The sequence below is a fragment of the Octopus bimaculoides genome, chromosome 20, assembly GCF_046866305.1.
Source record: "Octopus bimaculoides isolate indiv1 chromosome 20, ASM4686630v1, whole genome shotgun sequence".
NCBI classification, from domain to species: Eukaryota; Metazoa; Mollusca; class Cephalopoda; order Octopoda; family Octopodidae; genus Octopus; species Octopus bimaculoides.
Genome location: NC_142947.1, coordinates 9,368,713 through 9,394,732, shown reverse-complemented (window position 1 = coordinate 9,394,732; position 26,020 = coordinate 9,368,713). Strand labels below are relative to the sequence as shown.

Here is a 26,020-nt window from a genome sequence, read left to right as displayed (position 1 = left end):
CGACCATGCATATTCTTACAACATGCCCACAGTTTTTCAGCAAAACATATCACCAATAATTTCACTAGAGGGTCTATTTTTTCCTGTTCTACCTTTTATGAAACTTAACATTTTGCTGAAATGTTACGACCATTTTGCCATTTTGTAAGAATATGAAAAAACATACTATGGACTACTGTGATTACCAAATGAGAACCCTTTGTATGTTTGTGTGTGTGTGTGTGTGTGTGTGTGTGTGTGTGTGTGTGTGTGTGTGTATAAGCATATAGACAGATTAATATTATGTATGGGGGCGTTCTATACATATGTGTGTGTGTGTATGTATATATATATATATATATATATATATATATATATATATATATATATCTAATTGTACTAGAAAGATATATGTACAATGAATGTACTGATCTCTGCTAAACGGCACAGTCTTTCAGCAATACTCCTATTTATTTATATGTAGGAAATAACATGCTCTAGATAATATTTCTTAGTAATCTACGAAGCTAAAGTTCTAATTGAGTTGTATTTAATAATGAATGTCTTTTTGCAAAGCTTTTATTGCAGCAAACTTATAACCATCTTGGCCATGACCTGTTAATATATACTCTCAAATACTTTTTTTTTTCATATATAATGAGAGATTAAATTTACAAACTATAAATATGGAAACATAGTTTATGGTTTTGTTTTTGTTGTTAAAGCCAAGATAGCATTTGCCATTTCCTTCCATTGTCTGAAAGTTTGTCAGTCACGGAAGTCGTACTCATCTTCCTACCCCTGACATGAAATATATTAAGAAATATGATAACTTTGGCAAGTCAAACCTAACCAGTAATCTAGTTACATCATATAGATATTATTATTAACATTAATAAAAGTTCTGAAAATATTTGAATTCACTCTCAGTTGAATTCCTCTCAAGTTAGCTTTATAAATATTTCAAATACACTACATATTTTTTTGTTTTGTTCTTACACTCATTTTGGTTGTTAGCCATTTTCTCATTGTATAATAGAAATCTGGGGTTAAACCATTTCCTACTTGCTACTCTAAGGGCATATCAGGTACCATGTGTAATTTGCCCCTTGTTCAAAATTCATGCTTGTTTTAAATTTTAAATATATTCCTTTTCCAATGTATTTATAAATGCAGGGTGGGGCAGAGAGGACAGACGTTTTTGAAAAATTCACAAAATCATTAATTTTAGATGCAAACAAATTTTATTGACGTTAATGTGTTCGTATTGAATTAGCATTTGTCAAAGTCAAGTGTGGAAAACAACATCCATCATTTGGTGTCCATTTTCATTGATGCATTTCTGAAGGTGTTCTTGGAAGTTGGCCTCTACTCCCTCCAGCATTGCTCTGTCAATTTGGGCAACTTCCATGTGAATAGCTTCCTTCAAATCATCTAATGTATGGGGCTTATGCGCATATTTGCATGCCTTGAGGTTTTCCCACAAGAAATAATCACACATGGACAAATCAGGAAACCAAAGGGGCCAAGGAATGTCAACAGACCTGGAAATGAGGTCGTCACCAAAGAGAGAGCAAAGAACACCTATTGATGCTCTGGCCGTGTAGGCTGTTGCCCCATCCTGCTGAAACCACACACATCGAATAGGCATATGTTTCCGTTGTAATTCAGGCACAAAGAAGTTGTTTATCATCTTGATGTAATGCCCAGAGTTCACAGTAACAGCATTTCCATTATTGTCTTCAGAAAAGTAAGGACCAATGATGGCAACTTTTCCAACAGCACATGAGACCAACACGTTTGGGCTGTGCAGTGGTCTTTCGTGCAGTTCTCTTAGATTTTCAAGAGCCCAATAACGACAGTTCTGTTGATTCACCATGCCATTGAGATGAAATGAGCTTCATCCCTCATTATCAGATTTCCAAAGCAGATTTGTAAGAAGATTTCCAATTACTTTTCTGCTTACATGGGGAACAATAGGATGTTTTGCATCATTTCAATCTCTACAGTTAAAGGCTTTCTAAATGAATAAATAACTTCAGAATTATCTACATTGTGTTGTGTGTGTGTGTGTATGTGTGTGTGTGTGTGTGTGTAATACATGAAATTATTTTTATTATTACATATATATTCATGCAAACATTGACATATACATTTATTATATTTCTCTGAAACGTTTTTGACATTATCATAATATTTTCTGTTCCACAGCATTTTTTAGTGCTATCACAATTTCTTTCAAATCTCACTTCACACCTTAGCTCCTGTGTGCCCTATTTAAATAGCTAGTTAATGTCTTTTTGTAATACTATCTCACAGCATGCATGTTTCCCTACACAGACCACAAAAATATCCAGAAAATATTAACTGTATAAGGTTACAACTGAATGCTGTTTTACTCTTGCCTTCTTTGGATTGAATGTTTCATTGAGGTAAAGGAGTTTTTTTTTATTGCTGTTGTTAATGATGTAAGAGACAGTAAAATGTTACATTCCCTGAAAAGTGTATTTTCATTCTTGTTAGAATACTTGGACTACCTTTATAAAACTTTAATCAAAAACATGAAGATTATGATGTTTTGCTCTCTCTATAAAATAGGATTCTTCATGCATATGATAACATTAATGAATTATCCATTTTCTGTGTGACTCAATTATATATTGATGTCAATAGTTATTCCTTTTCTTGGAAAAATGTTAATTTAGCATGAAGTAATCTCCGACACACACACACACACATGCACACATGCTTCAGATTGATCATTTTGCATTGTCATCAAATATGAAAAGTTTGCTGGAGACATTGAATTATTGACAAGTTCCAGATGGTTGTATTTCTGTGCACAAAACAATACTTTGAAAAACTGCAAATGAAGGCAGTATCAGCATACATGAATGATTATAAATGATAATTCATTGTTTATACCATTATCGACTTCTTGATATTTAAATCTCATGGGACATCATGATCATCATCATATCGTTGTCATTGTTGTCATCATCATCTTAGCATTCACTTTTCCATGCTTGCATGGGTCAGAGAGAATTCATTGTGGCAGATTTTCTACACCCAGATGCAGTTTCTGTTGCCAACCATCACCTATTTCCAAACAGGGTAACAATTCTCCATGGTCAGAGAAACTTTCGTGGAATATTGGAAACCAAAATCACCATTTCAAATCTTCCATGACACAATATCAAGACAGGGATACACCATCACACATGTGCACTTGCATGTACACACACACACACACACAGAGAGGACAGATATAAGATAATATTTGCTATATTATTAAAAGCAAATATAAGGATTTGCAATTTCTCATGTTCAATTTGACCATTTTTAATATGAAACTTCAGTTAAATCTATAGTTTCTAGACAGTAATCAACTTTAGTGATTTCTATCATCTAATTTTAAATGAGGAAAATAGTATGATATTAATCAAATTTTATGATGCTTTTTCATAAAGTCTTATTCCACTTTTAGCTCCATGTCATCACATAATGTTTTCATTTGCTTGTGTGTGTTTCACTTTTAGCTTCATATTATTACATGATTTTTTTTCTTTTATTTGTTTTGAAACCATGAAATTTTATGAGACTATGATCTCAATTTTTATTTCCTTTCATTTTGAAAAATTGGATTCTTTGTATATTAGATTATAACAATAGTATTATTTTTAGTTACCCAGGCATATATTATGATTTTTATTTTCATTCTTTTAAAAAGTGACACTATCTTGTCTCTGCTAAAATTTATTTTAAAATATTGAGATATGTTCATATTTAGATAATTTTATTAGAAAGAAGCATTTCTTTATATTCTTAAGTAATTAAAATGGTTTAGATTTGATATTTTAGGTATACATTAATCGTATCTTTCAAAATTTAAGAAATGTTTTGATTTTCTTACAATTTAAGATTTTCATCTAAAAGATTACAATATTTACATTAATTTTATCAAACATTTTCAACTTAAAACCATTTCCATTATATATATATTCAAAATCCCTGTCTAAAATAACAAGATGTTAATGTTCAAAATTTGGTGATTCCATATCAAATTATTCCCAGATAATTTAAGAAATAAAACAGTCTCAGTACTCAGGAGTTTGTTTCATTATATAGCAGAATCATGTTGTTGTTGTTGTGTGTTTGTGTGTGTGTGTGTGTGTGCACGTGTGCATGCGTGTGTATGTGTGTTTGTCTGCTTATGTGTCTTTAACATGAATGTACATGTATTTGCAAGTTTCAAAAGATAGAAAAGTAGAAAGGTAAATATTATTTTCTTAGTTTTCAATAATCTTTTATTTGGTAAGTTTACTTCACTGTTTCTACACTGCAACTATCAAAGTAGTTATTGTTCATGCCATTTATGTCAAAGTTTGAACTTGCCTTTTTAAATGACAGTCTGCTAAGTAACAACTTAATAACTTATTCAACACACACACGCACGCGCGCACACACACACACACACACACACACACACACACACACACACACACACACACACACGTATGTATGAGGAGAGAGAGGTCTAGATGAGTAGCAAATATGCATTTAACTTTTATATATAATTCACTTTGCTAACTGGTGTCGAATCCTTTGCATGAAGTGTAGACGACCTTCTGCAATGAACAAAAATTAACTATAACCACACACACTCACACACAATAGAGGGAAGGAGAAATAGGAGTCCACTTGTCTATTTAGCTTTTATTGAATGTCCTTTTATTGTTGTAGGAGTTAAACTTAATAATATTGTTATGAAATACCAATGAAAGAATTGCTAGTTATGTAACCTGCACTCTATATTTGTAGCAATATATTTTATACTAAGGCTAGCAACTAACCAAGTTAATAATATGTTACTCTCTCAACTAATGGCTCAATGTTTTGTAGTCAGTCATCAATGCTTTACTGCTCCTGTACAATATACTTATCTCTTAATTGAGAAGTCTACCTAGCAATGCCATGAAGAGGTACTATTCATTCCATTGTCAGTTGGACACTGTAGAATTTGCAAGGATTTTATTAGTATGTTAGATTTTGCAGTATGTAGAACTCAGATTGTTATAAAATCAAAACCTGCAGGAGAATGTTTCATCCAAGGTAATAAGTATTTTATGGTTATCTAGCACAGGAACTAAACTGTTACTAGAAAAAGAGGAAGAAATATTCTGCACTTAATTTGTTCATTCTGGTCTTTCTTTCAATGAGATGATGCCTAATTCTCCAACTGCATCAATATTTGGCTTGTATCCAAATGTTTTATTCAAAGCTTATTACATGACACAATCTGCTTATGAATTACTGTTGTCATATATTAATTACCTCTGATTAATTTATCTCATAAACTTAATAATTACATATATGGTAACTGCTAACTAACTCAGTGGTATTTAATATTTTATAGCTTGTGAGAATTTTTTAAATATTTAGTATAGTTCCTTTCCTTAATTAATCTTACAGCTACCACCATATCCACAATCACCATCTTGTTATTCACAACGATAATAAGCTGCAATATTGTAAATCATATTGTTATAATGACTACTACTTTTATTCAGTATTATGATATTGAGAAATTTTTCTTTGAAAAATAAAATGAATGTATAATAAAATGCCAGTCATATTTATAGAAAGTTAGTCTTGTCATAATGCTGTTCATGCCATATAGACAACACTTTCTTCTTTTTCAATCTCAAAAAGGACTATTATTAGTTACATTTTGTATAGATGAGACTTAACCTATTTTCAATTCCAAGCTGAAAGTAGTTTGTCTTGGAGTCATTCAAAGCAGACAAAAAGAAGTCTAGAATAATTATAAGAATTCAAAGGAACTTCTAGTGGACAGCATTGGCAAGAATCAGTTCATTAAAAATATTTATAAAGTTGAGTATATTTTTGTAAAGAGGAAAATCTCTTGTCTTGGTTAGTTGTACTCTTAAAGTGAAGAAAATTCATCTGTTTGGGAAGACTATAGAAATATAGTCATTGACAAAGTGATAAAGAGAGACTACAGTAACAGAATAAGGTGAAACATAGATATTTTTAAATTTTGTGTTATATTTTCATGTATGTTATGAGTATTTTTATGAAATTTTTCAGTATAAATATGATTACTAGAGATGTTGGAATATATTGTTTTATAAGAATTTTCACCTTGTACATCATGTACTTGGAAAGTTGCCTGGTTTAGCATTTTTTTCTCAGGAAAATATTTTGTCAAATGTATCTTCCAAAGAAGGATTGCACTTACGGAATAGAAATGCCAGTGGTGGTCATTATTGCTATTATCTTGTTATTATGGTAATAGTGATTGTCATAATGGTAGTGGTGGTGTTTGTAGTGATAGTTGTTGTTTAGTCCTCAACCACAGCCTTCTAGATGACATTGTATAATGTACTTCTTTTTTTAAGACAGAAGAGAGGGAGAGCTGTCTGCTATTTATAGTTATTTGAGCAACCATGTAGAGACTCCGTCTTTAGTTTGTGATGCCAGTTGTATTATCATTTTTATAGAGTTAGTTGCAAATATGATTAAGGAGAGGAGCACTGTATTCAATACAATAAAATGTATGAAAATAGAAACAGCAACATATTAATTAGGTATTTGTTTTATGATTCAGGCATTTTGATTAAGATAGATGTACAAAAATGGCTGTTACATTTGTTTGGGGCTGCCACTCCAGTATCTTAGTTTTGTTAACAAAATAAAAGTAGTAAAAAATACACCAATTCCCTTACTATTTGTAAATTTTATAATAAACATTAATTTATATTCATAATTTCATTTTATACATTTAAAACTTCTGGAAAGAGAGTAAACAACAGTTACTAAATATATGTGTTTGTTCTTGTCTAATGCATTTTGTAATGGAAAAAATGGTCTTTCATTTGTATTTGTGAATTTAAATTTCAATGAAACAAAATAGATGAATATGTTAATAAAACAGAAAGAAATATACTCAGTAAGTTGATTATTCAAATATCATTTCTCATTCCTCTTAAATCATTGTCTTCAATCTTTAGTTAAAACTCACCACTCTCTCTCTCTCTCTCTCTCTCTCTCTCTCTCTCATGTAGAAATATCTAGTGTTAAATTAAATGATTGTTGCTATCTATGAATGGTGGTAGAATAGGAACAACTGCAGAGTAACAATAGCTTACTTGACTTGAACAATAGGCTGAAAATTTGGTATCCAAGTTTGCAGCCTATTGTTTGATTTCCAGCTGAAGTCTTCATCACTATGTTCATTGGAAGTGCATAAATGTCATAACTCTAATTTTCCCCTTCCACTGAAGACAGTGGTGTCAACTATCTTTTGATACCCCTAATCACAATGAGTCAAGTAATTTATTGCACTATAATCTATGGCATTGGATCCCAGCCTTTTTACTACCAAGGACCCCTTTTATTTAAATGAGTATTTATTTTATTAGCTCCTTTATTGTCATCTCATTTATCATTTTTATCATTTTTAATTGCAACTTCATCATATTTCCTTTAAATTTTGAATCAATATCTTACTGCCATCTTTTTAATTGCCGTCTTAAATATGCATGTGTATGTAAAATTTTTGTAGCATTGATGCCAATCCACACTACCCCTAAACTTTTGTCAAAAAGTAGCCTATCGGCATTGTCTGAGGTGATTTTAGATAAACAAAAATATTTTTTCATCCATTCTATTTCATTTATGTTAATTGCTGATGAAGTCTCTATCACCTCCTCCCAGCTTTGTTTTCTCCTCTTTTGTGAGAAAGTCAGCAACTTCAAGAATTGATGTATTTATCACTTCTGAGTCTATAAATGTGTTAGTTTCTGGTGCCTTTCAATGTCTACTACCCTTGACAGTGTAACTTGCATCTTTTGTTCGTAAAAAGGCATTTTCCATATGTAAGGAGTCATAAATTAATCTTAGTATATTATCAGGTATACTTTAGAAGTGCTGCAACTAAGCTAGTAGGAATTGAGATTGTAAATGTGAAACTAGTTACAGTAACTTTACCTGTCTTTACTAATCACTGTATTTATTGCACTACTCCAAATTATCATATTGATAAGAAACTTGCCAACTTGGGAAAACAGCTGTGAAACAATGACAATGGTAGTAGTGTTATTGATGATGACAGTGAGACTAACAATGGTTTTACATCAACCACAAGAAATAATATTATGTTAAAAATCAATTACAGTTATAATCTCTATTCCTTTTGTTCATATTGATGGTATGAAGTGACTGCCTCCTGGAACTACTTGATTCTAGATGAGATGACATTTAAAACCTTTGTATGAAAGAAATATGATAGTTTACTCATTATTTTAACTGGAGATCTACTATTTCTCTTTGTGTATATATATATATACTTAGATGTATGTATACATGTGTGTGTAGATGTGTGTATACATGTGTTTAGATGTATACATGTTTGTGTGTGTTTCTGTATATGCTTGCTGTTAACCAACATTTTAAGATGTTAGATGCCGAAAAAGAAAAAAAAAATGTTTTTAGCCCTTTCTTCTTATTACAATGATAAATCATCATTTTTCTAGGAAAGCAAATAGCAGGACATCCTCCTTATCAGATTATCAATATGATGGAATGTTTTGCACTCTATTAAACAGTAAAACCTGGGGGTGATGTAGTGGATGGTGGGGGGAGGGGGCAGTATTGTAATCACCCACTAATGTTAAAATGTTAATGTTTTATAGTGAAGAAAACTCTTTAACTATAAGCCTCAATATAGAAATTTATAACCAACTTAAGAAGGTTAACAAATCTACAAATTAATGTACAAGTTTAAATACAGCTAAGGGGAGAAGTTATGTTAGTTGATACTTTTCCCAGCTTCTATAATTGTAAGCTTAACATGTTAGTTGAAGAATGTGAATAGCCTATCCTGTCCCAGATCCTGAAGCAATTCTCAGCTATTACAGTCACAAAGGAAAGGCAGTTGAATCATTTGGATAAAGGCCAGTGGACTGTAAAATAAACTATTATATAAGTATATAAACACACACATATACACTTTCCCCCTCTTATTCTTTTGCTCTTTCTCTCACTTTTATATACACACGTGCACACACATGTGCACTTTCACACACACATGATCTCGTTCTGTTAATAAATGAGTAACAAATTAACAGTTTTTATGACATTTTCATTGAAGATATTTTTGGTGTTTGACTGAATCACAAATGAATGAAATACATGTTTTCATGTACCAGAAAATAGACTAGGAACAGGAAAATTCTTAGACATAGGATGGAACTTCCTGAACTGTGTGTAATATATCCTCTAACTCTTGTTGTTTGCTGCTTTAGTCAGCTTTGCTTCAACAGATTTGTCATATGAAAGGAGTCAAACACCTGGTAGCAATTCATAGATCCAACAGCTTGAATATATATATATATATATATATATATATATATATATATATATATATATATGTAACAGGCACTCCATGCCTGTGGTATTTGCACCCTTTGTGGGTGCTAGATTGCATTTCAAAAAGTGTGACAAAGAAGAAAAGTATCTACTTTATTAAAATCACTTCCTAGAGTCATCATCATCATCATCATCACCACCACCATTTAATGTCCGTCTTCTATGCTGGCATGGGTTGAATGGTTTGACAGGGGCTGGCTAGGCAGAAGACTGCACCACACTTCACTGTCTATTTTGGCAGAGTTTTTTTTTATGGTTGGATGCCCTTCCTAACACCAACCACCTTACAACTGTTACATAAAAATAACTATATTCTATTAAAAACACCAAAACGTTTATTATTCTACATATGTACATTTAGCCGTTAGGGAATTATGACCAAGAACTAAGGTGGTGAACTTAGAATAATTAGCATGTTCAACAATGCTTAGCAACATTTCTTTTGACTCTTTACATTCTCAGTTCAAATTCTGTTCCGATTGACTTTGCCTTTCACCCTTTCAGAGTCGATAAAATAAGTAGCAGTGAAGTATTTGGGTCAATATAATTGACTTACCACCTTTGCGCCAAAATTAGAAAGATTTGCCAATGAGTTGAATAACTTTCTTCTGAGTTTATTTGACCATGTACATGAGAAACAGAGATGTAGAGAAATCTTGTTTTTACTAGAAATAAGTAAAATTTGCATTACAGCGATTTTAAATGCTACTTTGATTCTTGATATTCATTGGAGATGTCTTTCAGCTTAAAGGATAAAACATTTGACAGAAAAGATGATGAAAAGTGGTGGTAGTGATATTAGTGAATGAGGATGGAAATAAAAGTGACTTAGATAAAAGCCAGAAATAGAGAAGGAGAGATAAGAGGACTTTGGTGGATTTCAGAGTTAATGGAATGAGGATTAGGAAGGTCGCTGTCAATTCCGGCAAGAAAAAATAAAAAGTGAACTGTGAGGAATCTGCCAATTCATTGGTTCAGCACGGGTCATATTATGTATGCAATGGGTCTTCAGAAATTCTCATATCTAATCCTGTGAAAAGGTTTTACCAATATTAAGGTCAACTGTTGATCAAAGGCAACACCATCATCTTTTATTGATATAAAAGGCATATAAAAATTATTTCATGTTGAATGAAACAATTTGAAAGAATACAAATTAGAAATCGTTGCACACATTACAAGCCTAGTTAGGAACTCTTTTTAATATCTGGACACAAAGAGAAGCACACATTGGTAAGTTGATACATTATTAACTTACTACTGCATATGCACTTAAGTAATAGGAAAATGAAATTTGTTTGGACTGTAGTTTTATTTTTTTAGTAACGAGCTTATTTTAATTAGGCTATGATATAAACTGAATAAATATTTCATATATATATATATATATTTCCCAGCATTAATTGTACATATTGAGTTTATATTTATTACACAGTAATAGAACAAAAACAAAACTTGAAAAATTATTTAAATTTTGAAAATGGTCACTGCAGGGCTTTGTAATGTCTTTGAAAGATTTCACCATTTTCCCAGAAGGTCTTCAACATTCATTTTATTGTTTGTAGAATGAATGAATTTACAGTAACTTGGCATAAATAAATGAAAATAGTATTTCCCACTGGTTGATGTTTACTGATATTTTACTTTAATACAGAAGAATAAAAAAATACCTTAGATATATTGTGACAGCTGCTACTAGCTCAATCATCTGTCATTTCTGTAAGACCATGCTGGTTTATTTTAGTTTACACAGTTCACAAGTTCAAAATCCTGATAACTTCTCAAATAAACATCATGCTGGACCAGTGAGGAACATACTTTTAATCACTGGCATGTAAATCTCCTAAAGCTAGAATGTGGTAGCATTGTTAATTGAAACATTCTCATGGTCTTTTTTTGAGAGATTACCAAAAAAACATTTATTCTCCCTCTCTCACTTTCTCTCTCTCAAGAAACTTTTTGCTATAAACATTGATTACTGAACATCTAAAATATGTCACTAGTGTTTCAGCAAGTTAGAACTTTATGAAGTAGATCATTTGAACCAGGCATTGGCTTATTTCTTTAATTATTTTGAACATTTTATATGGTACAAAGGTATCTAAAGATGCAGTGTTTGGTGATATGTCTTTTTGGATACTTGGCAAAAATTCTCTTATTGTCTCATAGCACATATAGCACTGTACACCTGCAGTTGATTACATAATAAATCTGCTCAGTCAGAGCTGACCAGGGCTACACTAAACAACAACCACTTCCAGCAATATGGAATCAACCAGATTCATATTTTTAAATAACTAACTTTTCTGGAGAGAGTTTCAAACCAATCCACAATTCCAGAACTACAAGGAGCTGATATTTTTAATTCAGTGTAACAGTAGAGCTCTCTCTCTCTCTCTCACACACACACACACACCCAGCCCACCCTTTTTCTTGAGTGATGTCAGAAACAGGTGTTCTATATTGGAACTGAGGATGAAAGGTGGGTAAAGTGCAGAAATGATATTGTATGTCAAAACTTTATATAGAAAATCAACTGGTTTCTCTATTTTCTTTGCTTTCACAGCAAGTGGGACGATTTTCCACATAAAACCAATCTGTATTTTTTTAAATGTCTTTGTTATGACATAAAAACCAATTTTATTGACTCTTGTTGTAAACATAATTTAATGAGCACTATCGAATATAATAAGTGAGGTTAATTATTTGTGAGCCAAGTAGTTGTATCAGCTACTGATCTAACTTCTTTTGCATGATTAATAGCCTTTAAAAAGGAGAGGACTTCAATAATTTGTCATTTCCTTATTAGAAATTGAAGGTTTTGTACCAATAAATTAAGCTGTGATTAATTACTCTGAGAAGGATGGGTTCTGACAAGCTGATTATTCTTTGATACACCACACAAAAATAAAATCTTCAGTGATGTCTTTTATGACCTAAATGGTTATAGGAAATAAATAATCGTACCTAAGTTTAAATATTGTATAAAAGTTAGGCAAATTGGATGAGTCATTAGAGCAATGAAATGCCTCATGGTATTTGTTCTGATACTCTGCACTGTGTGTTCAGATTCTGCCTTTCCTGTCTTACTTTCAAGGACTACAAAAAAAGTGCAAATCCTGGGCAGTGATTGACAGAACTGTTACAGTGTCTGGTAAGATGCCATATGGCATCTGTTCCAGTTCTTTGCATTCTGAGAGCAACACTGGTACTTAGCTGGAGCAACACTGGTACCTAGCTGCAGCAATGCTGGTACCTTGCTGTATTGACCTAAAAGCAGAGGAGAGGATTTTTCATGATTAGCATTGGTGGAAATGTCAAGAAGAGGTACTGGCATGCATAAGCAACTGCTGCTAGTCTTCCTACAAACACCTTGCCAGGGCCTCTACATACAGGTACAATACATGCTCAGCTCTGATGCATGGATGCTCTTGATTTATTCCAGCATTGATTGAATGAAAAGTAGAGTGTTTTAAATGCTCTTCATATTTTTATTGGTGCAAACCATAAAATGCATCAATTTTTTTTATTTTTAAAAGTTCTTACATTATAAATCTCATTTAAATTATGGGAAAGAGAATTTTTGATGAGATTAAATTTTATAGCATATATATTTAATGTCTTCACTTGCATTTTTTAAATTTACATTTTGCACATTTATTTTTCTCTCATGATATAATTTAGTGTTAATACATAAATATAAAATTATAAAATCTATGTAAATTGATTTATTGCAGGATATGATAATGATAATTATATAATGCTATTATATAAGATTATAATCTATATATTAATGCAATAGTATGTTTCTACCTACCTTTTGTGTTACACTAAGGGAAATGATTCAAAAAAGCAACAATTGGTATTTATGGTAGTGGTGGTGGCAGTGGTGATAACAGTGATATTGCTGTTGATATTGGTGAAGAGTGAGAGAAAGAGAAATAAAATTGGAGTAAGATACAGAGAGAGGGAGAGAAAGATAAAAGAGATTAGCATTCAAATAAGAAAGATAAAGAAAATGTGAGAAGATAAAAAAAGTTGTAGACAAATGAGGAGAAAGTAAGAGATGATAAATAGTAAATAATGGTGGTGGCAATAGTGATGATGTTTATTTATTTATTTATTTAGCTATGATGATTGTTTGTTGGTGGTGGTCAGGATAGTAGTGGTGATGGCAATGACATTGCTCAACAACAACTACACTAAAACACATGTGCTAAATCATACTGTACTTTTTTTTTTATTTCAGTTCAAAAAAATAAATTGTTTACCATCAATTCCTTACAGCAATACAATCACCACTACCTCTGCCTCCATTAGCTAACACCCTACTGACATCATCACCTCAACAAACTTTTATAATATTTAGTGTGTGTGTGTGTGTGTGTGTGTGTGTGTGTGTGCACACGCATGCATGCATGCATGCACATGCTGTCAACTCCTTAAAGCATTCATCCATCACCATCAGACCTATTGACTAACACCCTATCAACATTACCACAACAAACTGTTCTTAATTTTTATATGTATGTATGTGTATTCCTTTTCCCAGCCCTTTATTCTTCACTGTTACCACCTCAACCAAACTTGTTACAATATTCTTTTCCATATCTCCCTCTCACACACACATACACACACAATTTTGTCTTCCCCATCACAATAGCAGCAGACTATTACAGTTCTCAGTTTTCTCGGGCAAAACCTGTAGAATTTCCATGGGTTTTGTGGTGAATAGTAGATGCATTTTAATATGTTAGAAAGTTTCTCTTTTCAAAAGCACAAAGATGTGTATTTTTACATAATACAGAAAATAAAATGATTATTTCTTTCTTAAAGATATTACTGATATAAATAATGTTGAAATTATGTGACAAAATATTGAATAATACTTTTCTTGTTTTTTTTTTTCAGAGACAGGCCATGATCCTGTTGCAACCAGTGCTGCCTTGACAGATCGCCAATACAATACTGATTTATATATTGTAAGTTACAATACTTTTTTATTTAATAAGAAATGTTCTTCTTAAATGTTTATCCTTATGCTTATGTATCTATGACTAGCCTTTCTTTCTTTCTTTCTTGTAAGTGCCAAAATATAATTAGCACTCCCACAAAATATTGATTTCTTTTACTTTATTTCACAAAGTCAGTTTTTTTAAGAATTAATGTTTAATTGACTGATTTGATCATAATATATTTAAGTAATGTTAATTTTTTTTTTTTTTTTTTTTGCTTCTAGAGAAATGCAAAGTAGTTAAAACTAGCAGAAACTTTATTTTATATGACTTAGTCAGGAAAGGTAAGGTGTATCCTCAGCCAGAGGCAAATTCTCAGACATTCTAGCTTTCTGTGCTCTTAGTTCAAACCTAGTTAAGGTTAAAGTTGTTCATTCTTCTGGGGTCAATAAAATAAGCACAGTATCAGTGCAACAGATTAGGAGAATTGTTAAAAGTGCTGGGTGAGACTCCCACCTAACAAAATAAGGTTTTCTATCTCCATAAGTTCCACATTTTCTATCTCCATAAGTTCCACATTTTCTATCTATTTCCATGTGTTGTAGATTTACTAAACAAACTGATTATACAGTTTGAAATTTCTGAACTATTAACCTCGTATTTCATGTTTGTGTTTGTCTGATTCATTTGATCTACTCTTCAGTCATCTTCAGTGGATCTTTGCTTACACACAGTCACCTACATGCACACACACATACATTGGCTGTGTTCAAACATGGAATATCTTTGTTTCTGGTGCAAGGTCTCAATTTTATCCACTATATCACAATCTTGTAATGGAATGGACATTTCAAACTACTGTTGCAGTTACTCATCTCCTTAAATTGCCTACGCTTCAAAAGCAGTAGCATCAATAGTAGTAGTAGCAGCAGCAGCATATTGCATTATATAATTCTGAGTTGAAGTTACACCACTACACTCCTCTGACTTTTCCTCTTTTCTTCTCCCCTTCTCCATCTCTTCATCATCATCATCATCATCATCATCAAACTCATGATAATCACCATCACTGCTGTCATTCCTATATTCACTACCTTTCTCATTACTATCCTTACAAACATTACCTCAATAATTACCAGTACTATCACCATCATCATCATCATCATCCTCATTATGGCCTCATAAAAATTGGTAAAAGGAAATTAGTGACTAGCTGCCATGCATCCAACTATACTTGTCTGAAAGTTTAGACATCAGTGGAGTGAACTTGCTGAAAGTGAGAAGACTTTCCTGTATTTGAATCCAGTTTCATCCCATTTGAGGCTTACGGACTGGCTGAAAACTGAGTAAGCTTAAAAGTAGGACGCTTTATGTACAAGAAATCTTATTTAGAAAGAGTATCATTTACAAGATTTCATGCAACTTTGCAATTAGTCTGACATTAGAAAATGAGCTAAAAATCATTTGCAAGTTACATTTTAGGTTTCTGGTATATAGAAGTGATTCAGTAAGCAGGGATTAAATTTGGGGAAAAGCTGAAATGCCAGGAGTGCACATCATCTCCCTACCCATCTATGCACAGTTTTATTATACTGCTGCTTGTGGCCTACCCCTTTTATTTCCTGCCACCCCTTCCTTCTTGATCCACTCCTATTTTCCTTTCTTCACAAAACTGAGATTTACCATTGACCATACTACGACTCATTTTCTACATTCACTGCATTCACCTACATCCCCATCTCTAACAATCTGTCACTCCTTTCACACACTAACCTACCCATCCAGCTTTCCTTGACTCTTTGTCCCTATTCTCACTTTTTCCACCTTCTTGTACTTTAGGGGTATATTTTGATACCTCATCTCCATCCTTTCTACCTTTCCTGCTTGAGTAGCTATGTGTTTCCTGTACAGCAAGGCACCTATTCCTGGCCTTCTTTCTTATATTTAGCCTCTCAAAACCTGGCACAAAACAATTTCCCTCAATACTGCACCTGAGGGGTCTTGTCTTCCAAGTTACTTGTTGACCTCACTAATGTACTTGCCACGGAAAAAGCACTCAGTACACTCTTTAAAGTGGTTGGTACTAGGAAGGACATCCAGCCATAGAAACCATGCTGAAACAGACATCGGAGCTCAATGCAGTCCTCTGACTTGTTCAATCATGTTGAACTATCCGGCATGGAAAACAAAAGTTAAAGGATGTAACGTTATAAGCTAACAAAATATAATGGAAATAAAGTTAAAACAAGTGTTAAGAACTCTCTTACTTTTGTCAGTTCCTACTCTCAGAAGCTGAGTGCTTTGATCATTCACTTTTTAAAAATATATTGATTTATTTTCACTAAAAAACAAAACAAAAACAAAGACTCCATGTTTTAAGAAAAGAGAAATGCGGTGTTGTGACAGTAATGCTTTTTCCTAGAGATATTTTCTGTAAACATGGCTCACTCTCTCTGGCATTATCATTGTTAAATGAGAAAACAAATCTGTTCATATTTTGCAATATACTATCTGATTAAAATTATTAATAATATAGCATTATTTTTATTACCAAAAACTCAGTAGTCAGGACAGTTATAAGACCATTAATACAAAATATGAAAAACAATGTCTTCTTTTTCCTACTTCAATTCCCACTCCATTTCTTTCCTTCTCCTTATTACATTCATCACCATCACCACTATCAATATTGGCATCATCATTGATAGCAAATTTAATTATAACCTTACATGTTCTTTATATAGCCTTTGGTTTCTTTCTCAACCCCCTTCTACCTCCTCTTTGTTTTTTTCTGTGTTTTACTAAAACACTAAAGATCTCTCTTTCCGCTTACTAATTGCTGGTAGGGTGTTGTGCCCCTCATAGACTGGTAGGGTTTCAGTTATAGACCAGACACCTGAATCTTATCTAATTACCACTCCATTTAACTGTCCACCCACCATTGGTCTTATTTTCATTCACTGTGAGTCAGTGTAGAATGAAAACTTAAGTATATCTGTATGTGTGTGCATGTGTTGCATATCTGTATGTGTGTATGCATGTGTCAGAGTGACACTGTGAAACTATTGCATTTTGAATACTTTTACAGCCATAAATATTGATGACCGTCTTTCCTGTTTAAATGACTATCCATCTACATTAGATTCAAATACACACACACATGTTTATACATACACTGAACCACAAAAGAAACGCAAGACCTGTGTGACTGTGAAGTAAGGGTGTTTAATATATCAGGGCAATCATCATTGAGCGTCTCTATAATCAAAGCACTCCAGTTATGATCATCCTGTCATTTTAGGGATATCTAGTATTACATTGTGTCGCTTTCCCATTTTTAAGACAGTAGAGTGCAATGTAAGAGAGATTTGACTGTCATTTCCAGCTGGTTAAGCAACCTCATAAAGTCTACCTCATTGGCTGATGTTGCTATGTATTACATTCTTAAGTAAAGCACCACACCATTTATTAGTTAATCCAAACAACAAATCAGTGACTGCTGAGTTTACATTCAATCATTTTTTTATTCATTCGTTTTGAAGTACCCTTAGTCTGATTCAGTAACCCTATGCCTTGGGATGCACAGAGACTATCACTCAGCTTTCTCGTCATTATGTTTGCAAATTCCTCCAATCACAGTTCATACATGCAATCCATCATAACTATGCACGTTACTTTTTTGTGAACTTCACAGTCACACATGCTGTGTGTATGCAAATTGCAGCAGCATATTCCAGCAGCAATCACTAATTATAGATATTTTGCAGAGTAATCCCTCCATTAAAACTTATAAAGCATGCTTAGAACTTATAAGTTTGAATGTCTTATAGTTATAAACCTATAAGTTTGAAGGTCTGTTTAAGCTACAACCAAATTGGAAAATACATTTTTAAAGAAAAATAACATCAAAATACATTGTACATAAGATGGTTTCCTGTGTAAAATAAAGTAATTAACTAATCTATTAATAATGCATGGCACAGTGTTTTGGAATAATTTGTAATGGAAAATAAGGTATACTTTTTTTGATAAACACAATTTTAGCTTCACTGCAAAAAGTTAACAAAATGGTTACACCACAGATTTTCATCTCTCTGTATACAGAAAATGTGGGATCAATCTGACTAGTTTCTAATCTTTCCAGACCTTTTTAAAAAAGACTATATGCCTTCTTCCTATGGAGAAATTAGTTGTTTATAGCTGTTCACAATGTGCACAAACTCAAACTTTGCTAAACTGGTCCGTCTAAAACAAGTGATTGGCAAGGCATGCACTATTATGCAAATTATACTGACCTGTTTAACTGTGTCTTTGTTTGTACACACTATAAATAGCTATAACTGCTCAATGGACAGGAGATGCATATTCTCTCTCTCTGACGAAGGTGTATGAAGACTAGAAACTAGTCAAATTTTCTCTCTAGAGGGAGAGAAAAAACAACTGTGGTATAACCACTTTATTAATTTTTCATAGAAGGCTAAAATTACTTTATCAAAAAAAGAGGTTACCTTTCATTACATTACATTTCAAAGTCATTAACCTTATTTTTGATACAGATGGCATATCAGTATCTTTATTGATTATTTTCTGGAGGTGGCAATGAAGTTCATCAGATGCAAAAATCTCATCAATGTATAATCAGTCATCAATGTTAATTTAACATCTGCTTTCTTATGGTTATCTGCTTTGGACAAACTCCTACTGATTGAGGTTTGCAGTTCACATCTAGTCACTGTACTGTGCACTATCTATGGCTACATAATTCATGACAGCTAAATCAATCTTATTGTAATTACATACCATCAGGTAGTGCAGTTTTCGAAAGATGGTAAATATGATAAAATGGTAATCAGTATATTTGTGAATCATTTAGATGTTCTAACTCCCATACAAATTAATTTTACACATTCAAAAGATCATACTTGACTCCTATTTCTTCAGTTCCTGAAGGTCTTTTTTAGTCAATGAGCATCATCCATTATATACTGTTATACAGAGAGACAGACAGACAGTGTCTGCCTTTCATCATCAATGTAAAGAAACCCTTTTGTTGCCGACATGAATAACAGCTATCAGAATGTAGAGAGCAAAAAAAAAAAAAAAAGATATCCTGCAATGCATTTATTCCAATGCTCTAACAATTCAACCAACCTACCACCTGACAAATATCAATACTGTTATTATGGTTGGTGTTACCATTTGATTTACCCATCTTATCCATTTGCATGTATAATTGATCCCCTTGCTATTAGCAGTCACTGTCAGTGTAGATCAAATTGTATCGAAATTTTACTGAAACTTGTCAAACAAAATCTTATATCTTTCATATACACAAATTAATTTGTTTAGACACAGGTCAAATTTTGAAAGGAATAAATATAGTCTACTAAATTTACCTTATAATTCATTGGATGACAGTAAAGTCAATATGCCTTTAGTTTTATCCTCTGATGCTTTGTCATTTTCATTACCCTTTCATAGTTCAATATTGAGAACTAGAGCACAAAATTGTATGGCTTTTGTCTTTATAATTAACTGTAATACTTCAGCATGTTTAAAAGTGCATACCCGTACAATGGTGCTACTTATTTACACTATACACAAGTACAAGTGGTTGGTGTTCCTTTGGCCATGTGTGCGTGTGTGCATGAGTGTCATGGGTGTCTGTGTGTGGAAGCCAAAATTTTCTTGTGTTGTTACTTCAAGTTTTGTGTTTCTACTTATCAAACAGCTTCATAAGTGGAAATGTGAAACTTGAAGTAACAGTGAAAAAGAAAGAAAGGAAAAAGTCGTCTAATACTTTTTAAAAGTATTTGAACTCTACTTAATGTATTCAGTAATTTCTTCTCTCATTTGTAAATTTAAGTATCTCACTTTTTTTCCTTCCCATCTCTCTACCCTTCTCTGTTTTTCTTTCCCTCCTTTCAAATATATATAAATGTATGTATGTATCTCTTCACACACATGCACACGAAGAAAACTAAAATTCTTTGATGTTATTTATGAGTATCATATAAAAAGCACTTTAATTTCTTTTTAATGAATAAACAATTTTCTTCCTTTCAAATAGTTATCTTTTCTATCTAATTTTAGCCACAAGTGTCAAGCGATACTGCTGCAAAAGTTTCTCCTCCTCCAGAGCCGTAAGTTCACATTATACTATTCTTTCTTCTTTTATTTAATTTAGTAATCAGATATTTTGCAGTTTTTTTAAAAATCCCTTGTTTTGTTTAGATTTAAGTTTTGAAAGCCTGTTTTAAATCATGGATTTATATTATTGTAATATTGGTTTCAAATTTTGGCACAAGGCCAGCAATTCTGGGAGAAGGGGTAAGTTGATTACATTGGCCTCAGTGCTTAACTGGCACTTATTTTATTGACCCTTAAAGGGATGAAAGGCAAAATTGACCTCAATTGAATTTGAACTCAGAATGTAAAGACAGATGAAATGCTGCTAAGCATTTTGCCCAGCATGCTAATGGTTCTGCCATCTCATTGCCTTTTTATAATAATACCATAATATCAAAAATCACAAAAAAGATAAATATTTTGGCTATATTAAGTTTCTGGAGTTCAATTTTTGTCACAAACATTTTTAGAAGCAATATACAAATAAAAATTGAGCTTAAACTTGGCTGCTTAACCTGTTGATTTATCTGAAAAATGTCCTTCAGTAAGCTTAAACAGAATCTCTTGACTTTATGCTTTAAGTCTGTTCACCCAAAGGTGAGTATGGCTAATCAACACACAACAGCAATCAGGGAAACATTATTTCAAAGTATTTTTTTATGATAGACTCTACATAACACACATGCACGCATGCACACAACACACACATGCACACACACACACATGCACACACACCCATGCGTGCAGGCACATGTTTACCCTAATTTACATTCTACATATAAACCTGGAAATATCTTTACTTAAATGTTTCTCATCAGAAAACTTCATTCATTGTATTTGCTATAGATAAAGAGCAGTACCAGTGACAAGACACAAGACTTTGACTCCTTAGCTTGAAGTCTTGTACCTTATTGACTTGGTTTGCTGCAACTCTAATCATTTATGTTATCAAGAATGAGAGACTTCCTTGGGTTTAAACTTATACATCAGAATTATTCTATTGCATTTAAGCTGGTGTAAGATGATGATTCAATCTGAATTGCTTATAAATTACTTATAAATTAACCACAAAATCATTCTCTCCTTGTTCTTAGTTGCTCTCCTGCTAGGTAAGGTTGGTAGAGTAATGATTGTACTTTGTTTAGACACATCAGAGTCATTAATAAACTATAAGCTTACAGCTCTTTAAAAGAGGAAACAAGACTTATCTAGTGAGCCATTTGATTGTATCCTCATTCGATTTATTGAAGAAAATGTTTTACCTATTTTCCTTACACTCATTGCTCTACTGGTTGTTGCAACTGTTTAACTTCATTTCAACCCTGATTGGGCAGAACAATGCTCAAAGACATTCTAGCCATGACAATCCCATCTTTTGTGGGGGATGAGAAGCAGACATATTTAGAACTATGCTATCTAATATATTCTTCCTTTTGTAAGATAGTTTGGTTAAAATGAAAGGAAGTTTGTTTGCTGTTTCTAGCCGGTTGAGAAACCATGTAGAGTGCTCCTTGTTGGCTCTTTGTTCACCTAATTACTGTGATTGGTACTTATTGTTTCAATTAAATTGACTTAATTGAGAAAATACAATTTCCTTCCGTTTAAGGGAAACATATTCTAGTTGCAACATATTACATCACTGCAGATGCAACACCTCTCAAAACCAAGGAAGAACACATTCTACCATCCAGTCAGTAGAAATATTGATATTCTGTTTTCAAAATATTTTGTATTAAAAGAATACAGCATCTCACTTATACATTAGATTCTTCAAGTCAGTGTTCTGAATAAAAATCAACCTTCTAATTGTCCCCCGGCAAAGGATAATATCTCTACTATTACATATAAAAAAAAGAGAAAAATTAAGAGAAAACAACTAAATGAATGAAAGACAAATTAAAGAATGGCGGCAACAATTGGTTATACATACCATACATAGAAATAGATTTCATTTCCTCTTTAAATTGTAAATTATAATTTCCTATTTAAATATGTCCATTTCAGTTAAAATAATACAATTTAAAATAATTTCAAAAATTGATATATTTCTAAAAAATTTTATTTAGTGTTATGTTAAAAAAAACAACACAAAAACAATAGCTGAAGTCCAGTTTTCAACTTGATATTTTATTTTTGTCTAATTGTTATAGTTCCACATGCCTTGTCTATAATTACTCTTTTTTTTTTTCCTATTTAATTCAACAAAATATGTAGAAAGCACTCCATATTGATTATCTTTCCCAAGATTCTAGCAATATTTCAATGGAGTGATAATTAGGAAGAGATAATGGTCTAAAGCAGCTTGGTTGTGTGTCCTTGCTTGATTATTGGGCAGATGTCAGGATAAAAATAAATAAATAAATAAATAAGATAATTTTTAAAATACAGCAAAACATGAAAAAAGAAAGATACTTTGTAGCTTCAGAAATAGGATGAAATTTCATAAGGATTTGAAAAACTGAACTGTAGACATTTTAGAAATAAAAATTGATTTACCACTGGTTGTTGCCTTAAGTAACTCTACAGTCTTACCAGATGTGATTGATTTTGTGCTCGCAGAATGTTTGGTCTAGTTGGGAAGAGAAAGGAAGTTTGGTATATATATATCTATATATATATATATATATTTTTTTTTTTAATGGTTACATGTGAAGCAACAAGTATATATGCTAAGAATTGATGATTTATTTTAATATTTAAAGGAAGTTCTTTTTTCTTTTGTTTCCCAATGAAGCTGATATTGAAATAACTAATATGCCGATACACATATGTCCTTTTCTACTCTAGGCACAAGGCCTGAAATTTTTGGGGAGTGGGGCCAGTCGATTAGATTGACCCCAGTACGCAACTGGTACTTAATTTATCAACCCTGCAAGGATGAAAGGCAAAGTCAACCTCAGCGAAATTTGATCTCAGAACATAAAGACAGACGAAATACCACTAAGCATTTCTACCAAATCCACTCATGAGGCTTTAGTAGGCTCCAGGATTGTAGTAGAAGACACTTGCCCAAGGTGCTATGCAGTGGAACTGAACCTGGAACCATGTGAACAGGAAGTTCTTTACCACACAGCCACTTTGCACCTATGCATACACAAACGCGTGCATGCGTACACATGCATCTTTAGTTTAATGGTTAAGGTGTTATGCACACAATTATAAGGTTGTGGCATGTCATGTACTTGGGCAAGGCATCAGTTCATGTTGCTTCAGCCTACTCAATTGAAAATGGATACCAACTGAGAGCTGGTGCAGCCCTCTTTCCCTCCAGCTATCACATCCTCAATATTCTGCTGGATCAAGGGGCTGGGAGGGCTCAGAAGAGGTTTATGTTTGCTTGTGACTACATAGGTATAAACAATTAATGAAAGTGTGATACAAGTTACTAGGTCTTAACCTGCTTGCAAGTGATAGTTAATCTTTTATATATATATATTAGTATATATTATTGGTGTATATTTTCATTGTTTAGCTGTCTGAATGGTATGATAAATTCAGTACTGTTTAGATCTTGCAGAAAAATGCAGGTGTTGTCACTGAGTAATATATTCTATTTAATATTCTAATTAGATACGTTAGCACCAACCTAGTTATTGTTTTTTATGCAGATGGTATCTGAATAATTCATTTACCTCAATGTTTTTAGTTTTATATTTACTTATTAATTTTCTCATCACTAATTCAGCAAGTATTGTGAAGTCTCTGGTTTACTGAGAAAGTCTAATATGATTGAAAAAAGGCTGCAATAGTCTCTTATACTTACCAATATAATAAAAATATTAGTAATTAAGGAACATAGCTCTTTTTTATATATAATCATATAATTATTTATAATTCTGCAAAAACATGTCTAGCCATGGAGAAATATTACCTTATTTGGGGACAGGTAAGGGTTTGCAGCAGGAAGGGCATTCAGCTGTAGAATATCTGCCTAAGTAATCTTCATCTGACCCAGGAAAACATAGAAAAATGTATATTAAAAATGACGGCAGTGTTTTTTAACCTTTTTGATATCAACCCGCCTGAAACCGTCTCTGGTTCTGTACAAGAAATGTCTTGTTTTCAAAAAATCTGAATTAAAATCTTCTGCCAAACCTTAGTTATAATTTATGTTCCTAACCCTCGCTTAATGATAACTAAGTTATTTTACTAAATTTTTTCTTATATTTAAAATTAATTGGGAAAAACACAGAGCATCTCAGCAGAAGTATAGTAACAAAAAGGTTAATGATCCTTTCACTAAATATGATAACACTAAATTAACTAATGTAGTTCTTTAAATTATTTTAGGAATTGCTTTGGTGTATTTTACTGTAAAATTACATAGATAGCCAAATCATTAGGATTTTGAACCACTGAGCAGTCAATGCTTCATATGCAGTCACTATGGGTTCTCTATGTTCATGGTCCAGTCCACCTAGTTGTAAATAGTTGGTACTATGTGCTGGTTCATCTTTACTGTAAGTAGCAAGAAAATATTTTGTTGGCATTCAGTGTGGTACATAAAACACTCTACAGAAACCATTAATATGTTCCTACTCCAAGGTGCATCAATTCAGGACAAGTCAAGTATTTGTTTTGCTTTTCAATGTCTGAGTAAAATAAATATCCTTTGGTTTTCTGTTATTCAGAGATACTTCGAAATTAATTTATCATTTCAGATAACTGTAAATAGCAAATTTTTTGGTCATTTATTTTAAGTAAAACAGAATGACCTATGTGATAAGATACCAGGTTGCTGAGTTGAAGTGTTAATCAAGATACATAACCTTCCCTTCCATAATCTTATGGCTAAATTAAAACATTATTTAAATTCTGAATGCATGTTATTTGTTTCAGAATATTGTTATTGTCAGTTAATGCTTAAAAACTGCTTCTTACCAATTTAGTAAAGTTAAACAATTTTCATCCAATGTAATGTCTATTGTTTTGAAAGTTGATTGATGTTCTAAATTAGGAAAACATGTTCAATATCATTTAGACTTTCAATAATTTCATTCTAAGTGTCTTTAATCCTTCTTTGTTCAGTTAAAGTGACTTCGTGATTGTAAAAGTGGACAGATGAAGACAAAAAGGAAATGGAAAGAAACCACTAAAACTGAACTTGGTTGGTAGGATGGATAATTATGTAGAAATTCCATTTAGTCACGAACTAGTAAAATATTTAAAATGAAATCTAAATCCTATTTCATAACATAGCACCTCTTTTGATGAGCTATAATTATTGGAATTGTCTCTTAAAAAATTGCATGTTTGTAATGTATTTTTAAATAGCCAGCTATGTAAGCTATCATTATCTGTTCAACACAATCTGCCTGATGATTGTGTTAAAGGTACAAGAATAAATGGTTGAATATTCCACAGGCACTTGTATCTTTAACACAATCTTCATGCTGTTTCTGCTAAATGATTTCATTGCTGTAATTTATAATAATTACTAGAATTCTAGAGAACTTGACAGCCTGTGCCTATAAAACTCAATTCAGTAAAATACAAAAAAGATA

General features: G+C 32.3%; 1 protein-coding gene across 9 annotated transcripts in view; it reads left to right on the top strand.

Annotated features, from left to right (window-relative positions):
• The window catches only part of LOC106874758 (uncharacterized), a 317,478-nt gene that overhangs the window by 183,601 nt on the left and 107,857 nt on the right, over positions 1-26,020 (top strand). For 8 of the 9 annotated variants that reach the window (XM_089337977.1, XM_089337981.1, XM_089337979.1 and 5 more), the window contains exons 2-3: positions 14,344-14,414; positions 20,481-20,530. In XM_089337977.1, coding sequence (XP_089194103.1) covers positions 14,344-14,414; positions 20,481-20,530 — 121 coding nt within the window. Of the gene's footprint in view, positions 1-14,343; positions 14,415-14,671; positions 14,732-20,480; positions 20,531-26,020 lie in introns of all 9 variants that reach the window. The other variant, XM_089337985.1, reaches the window with a different exon arrangement.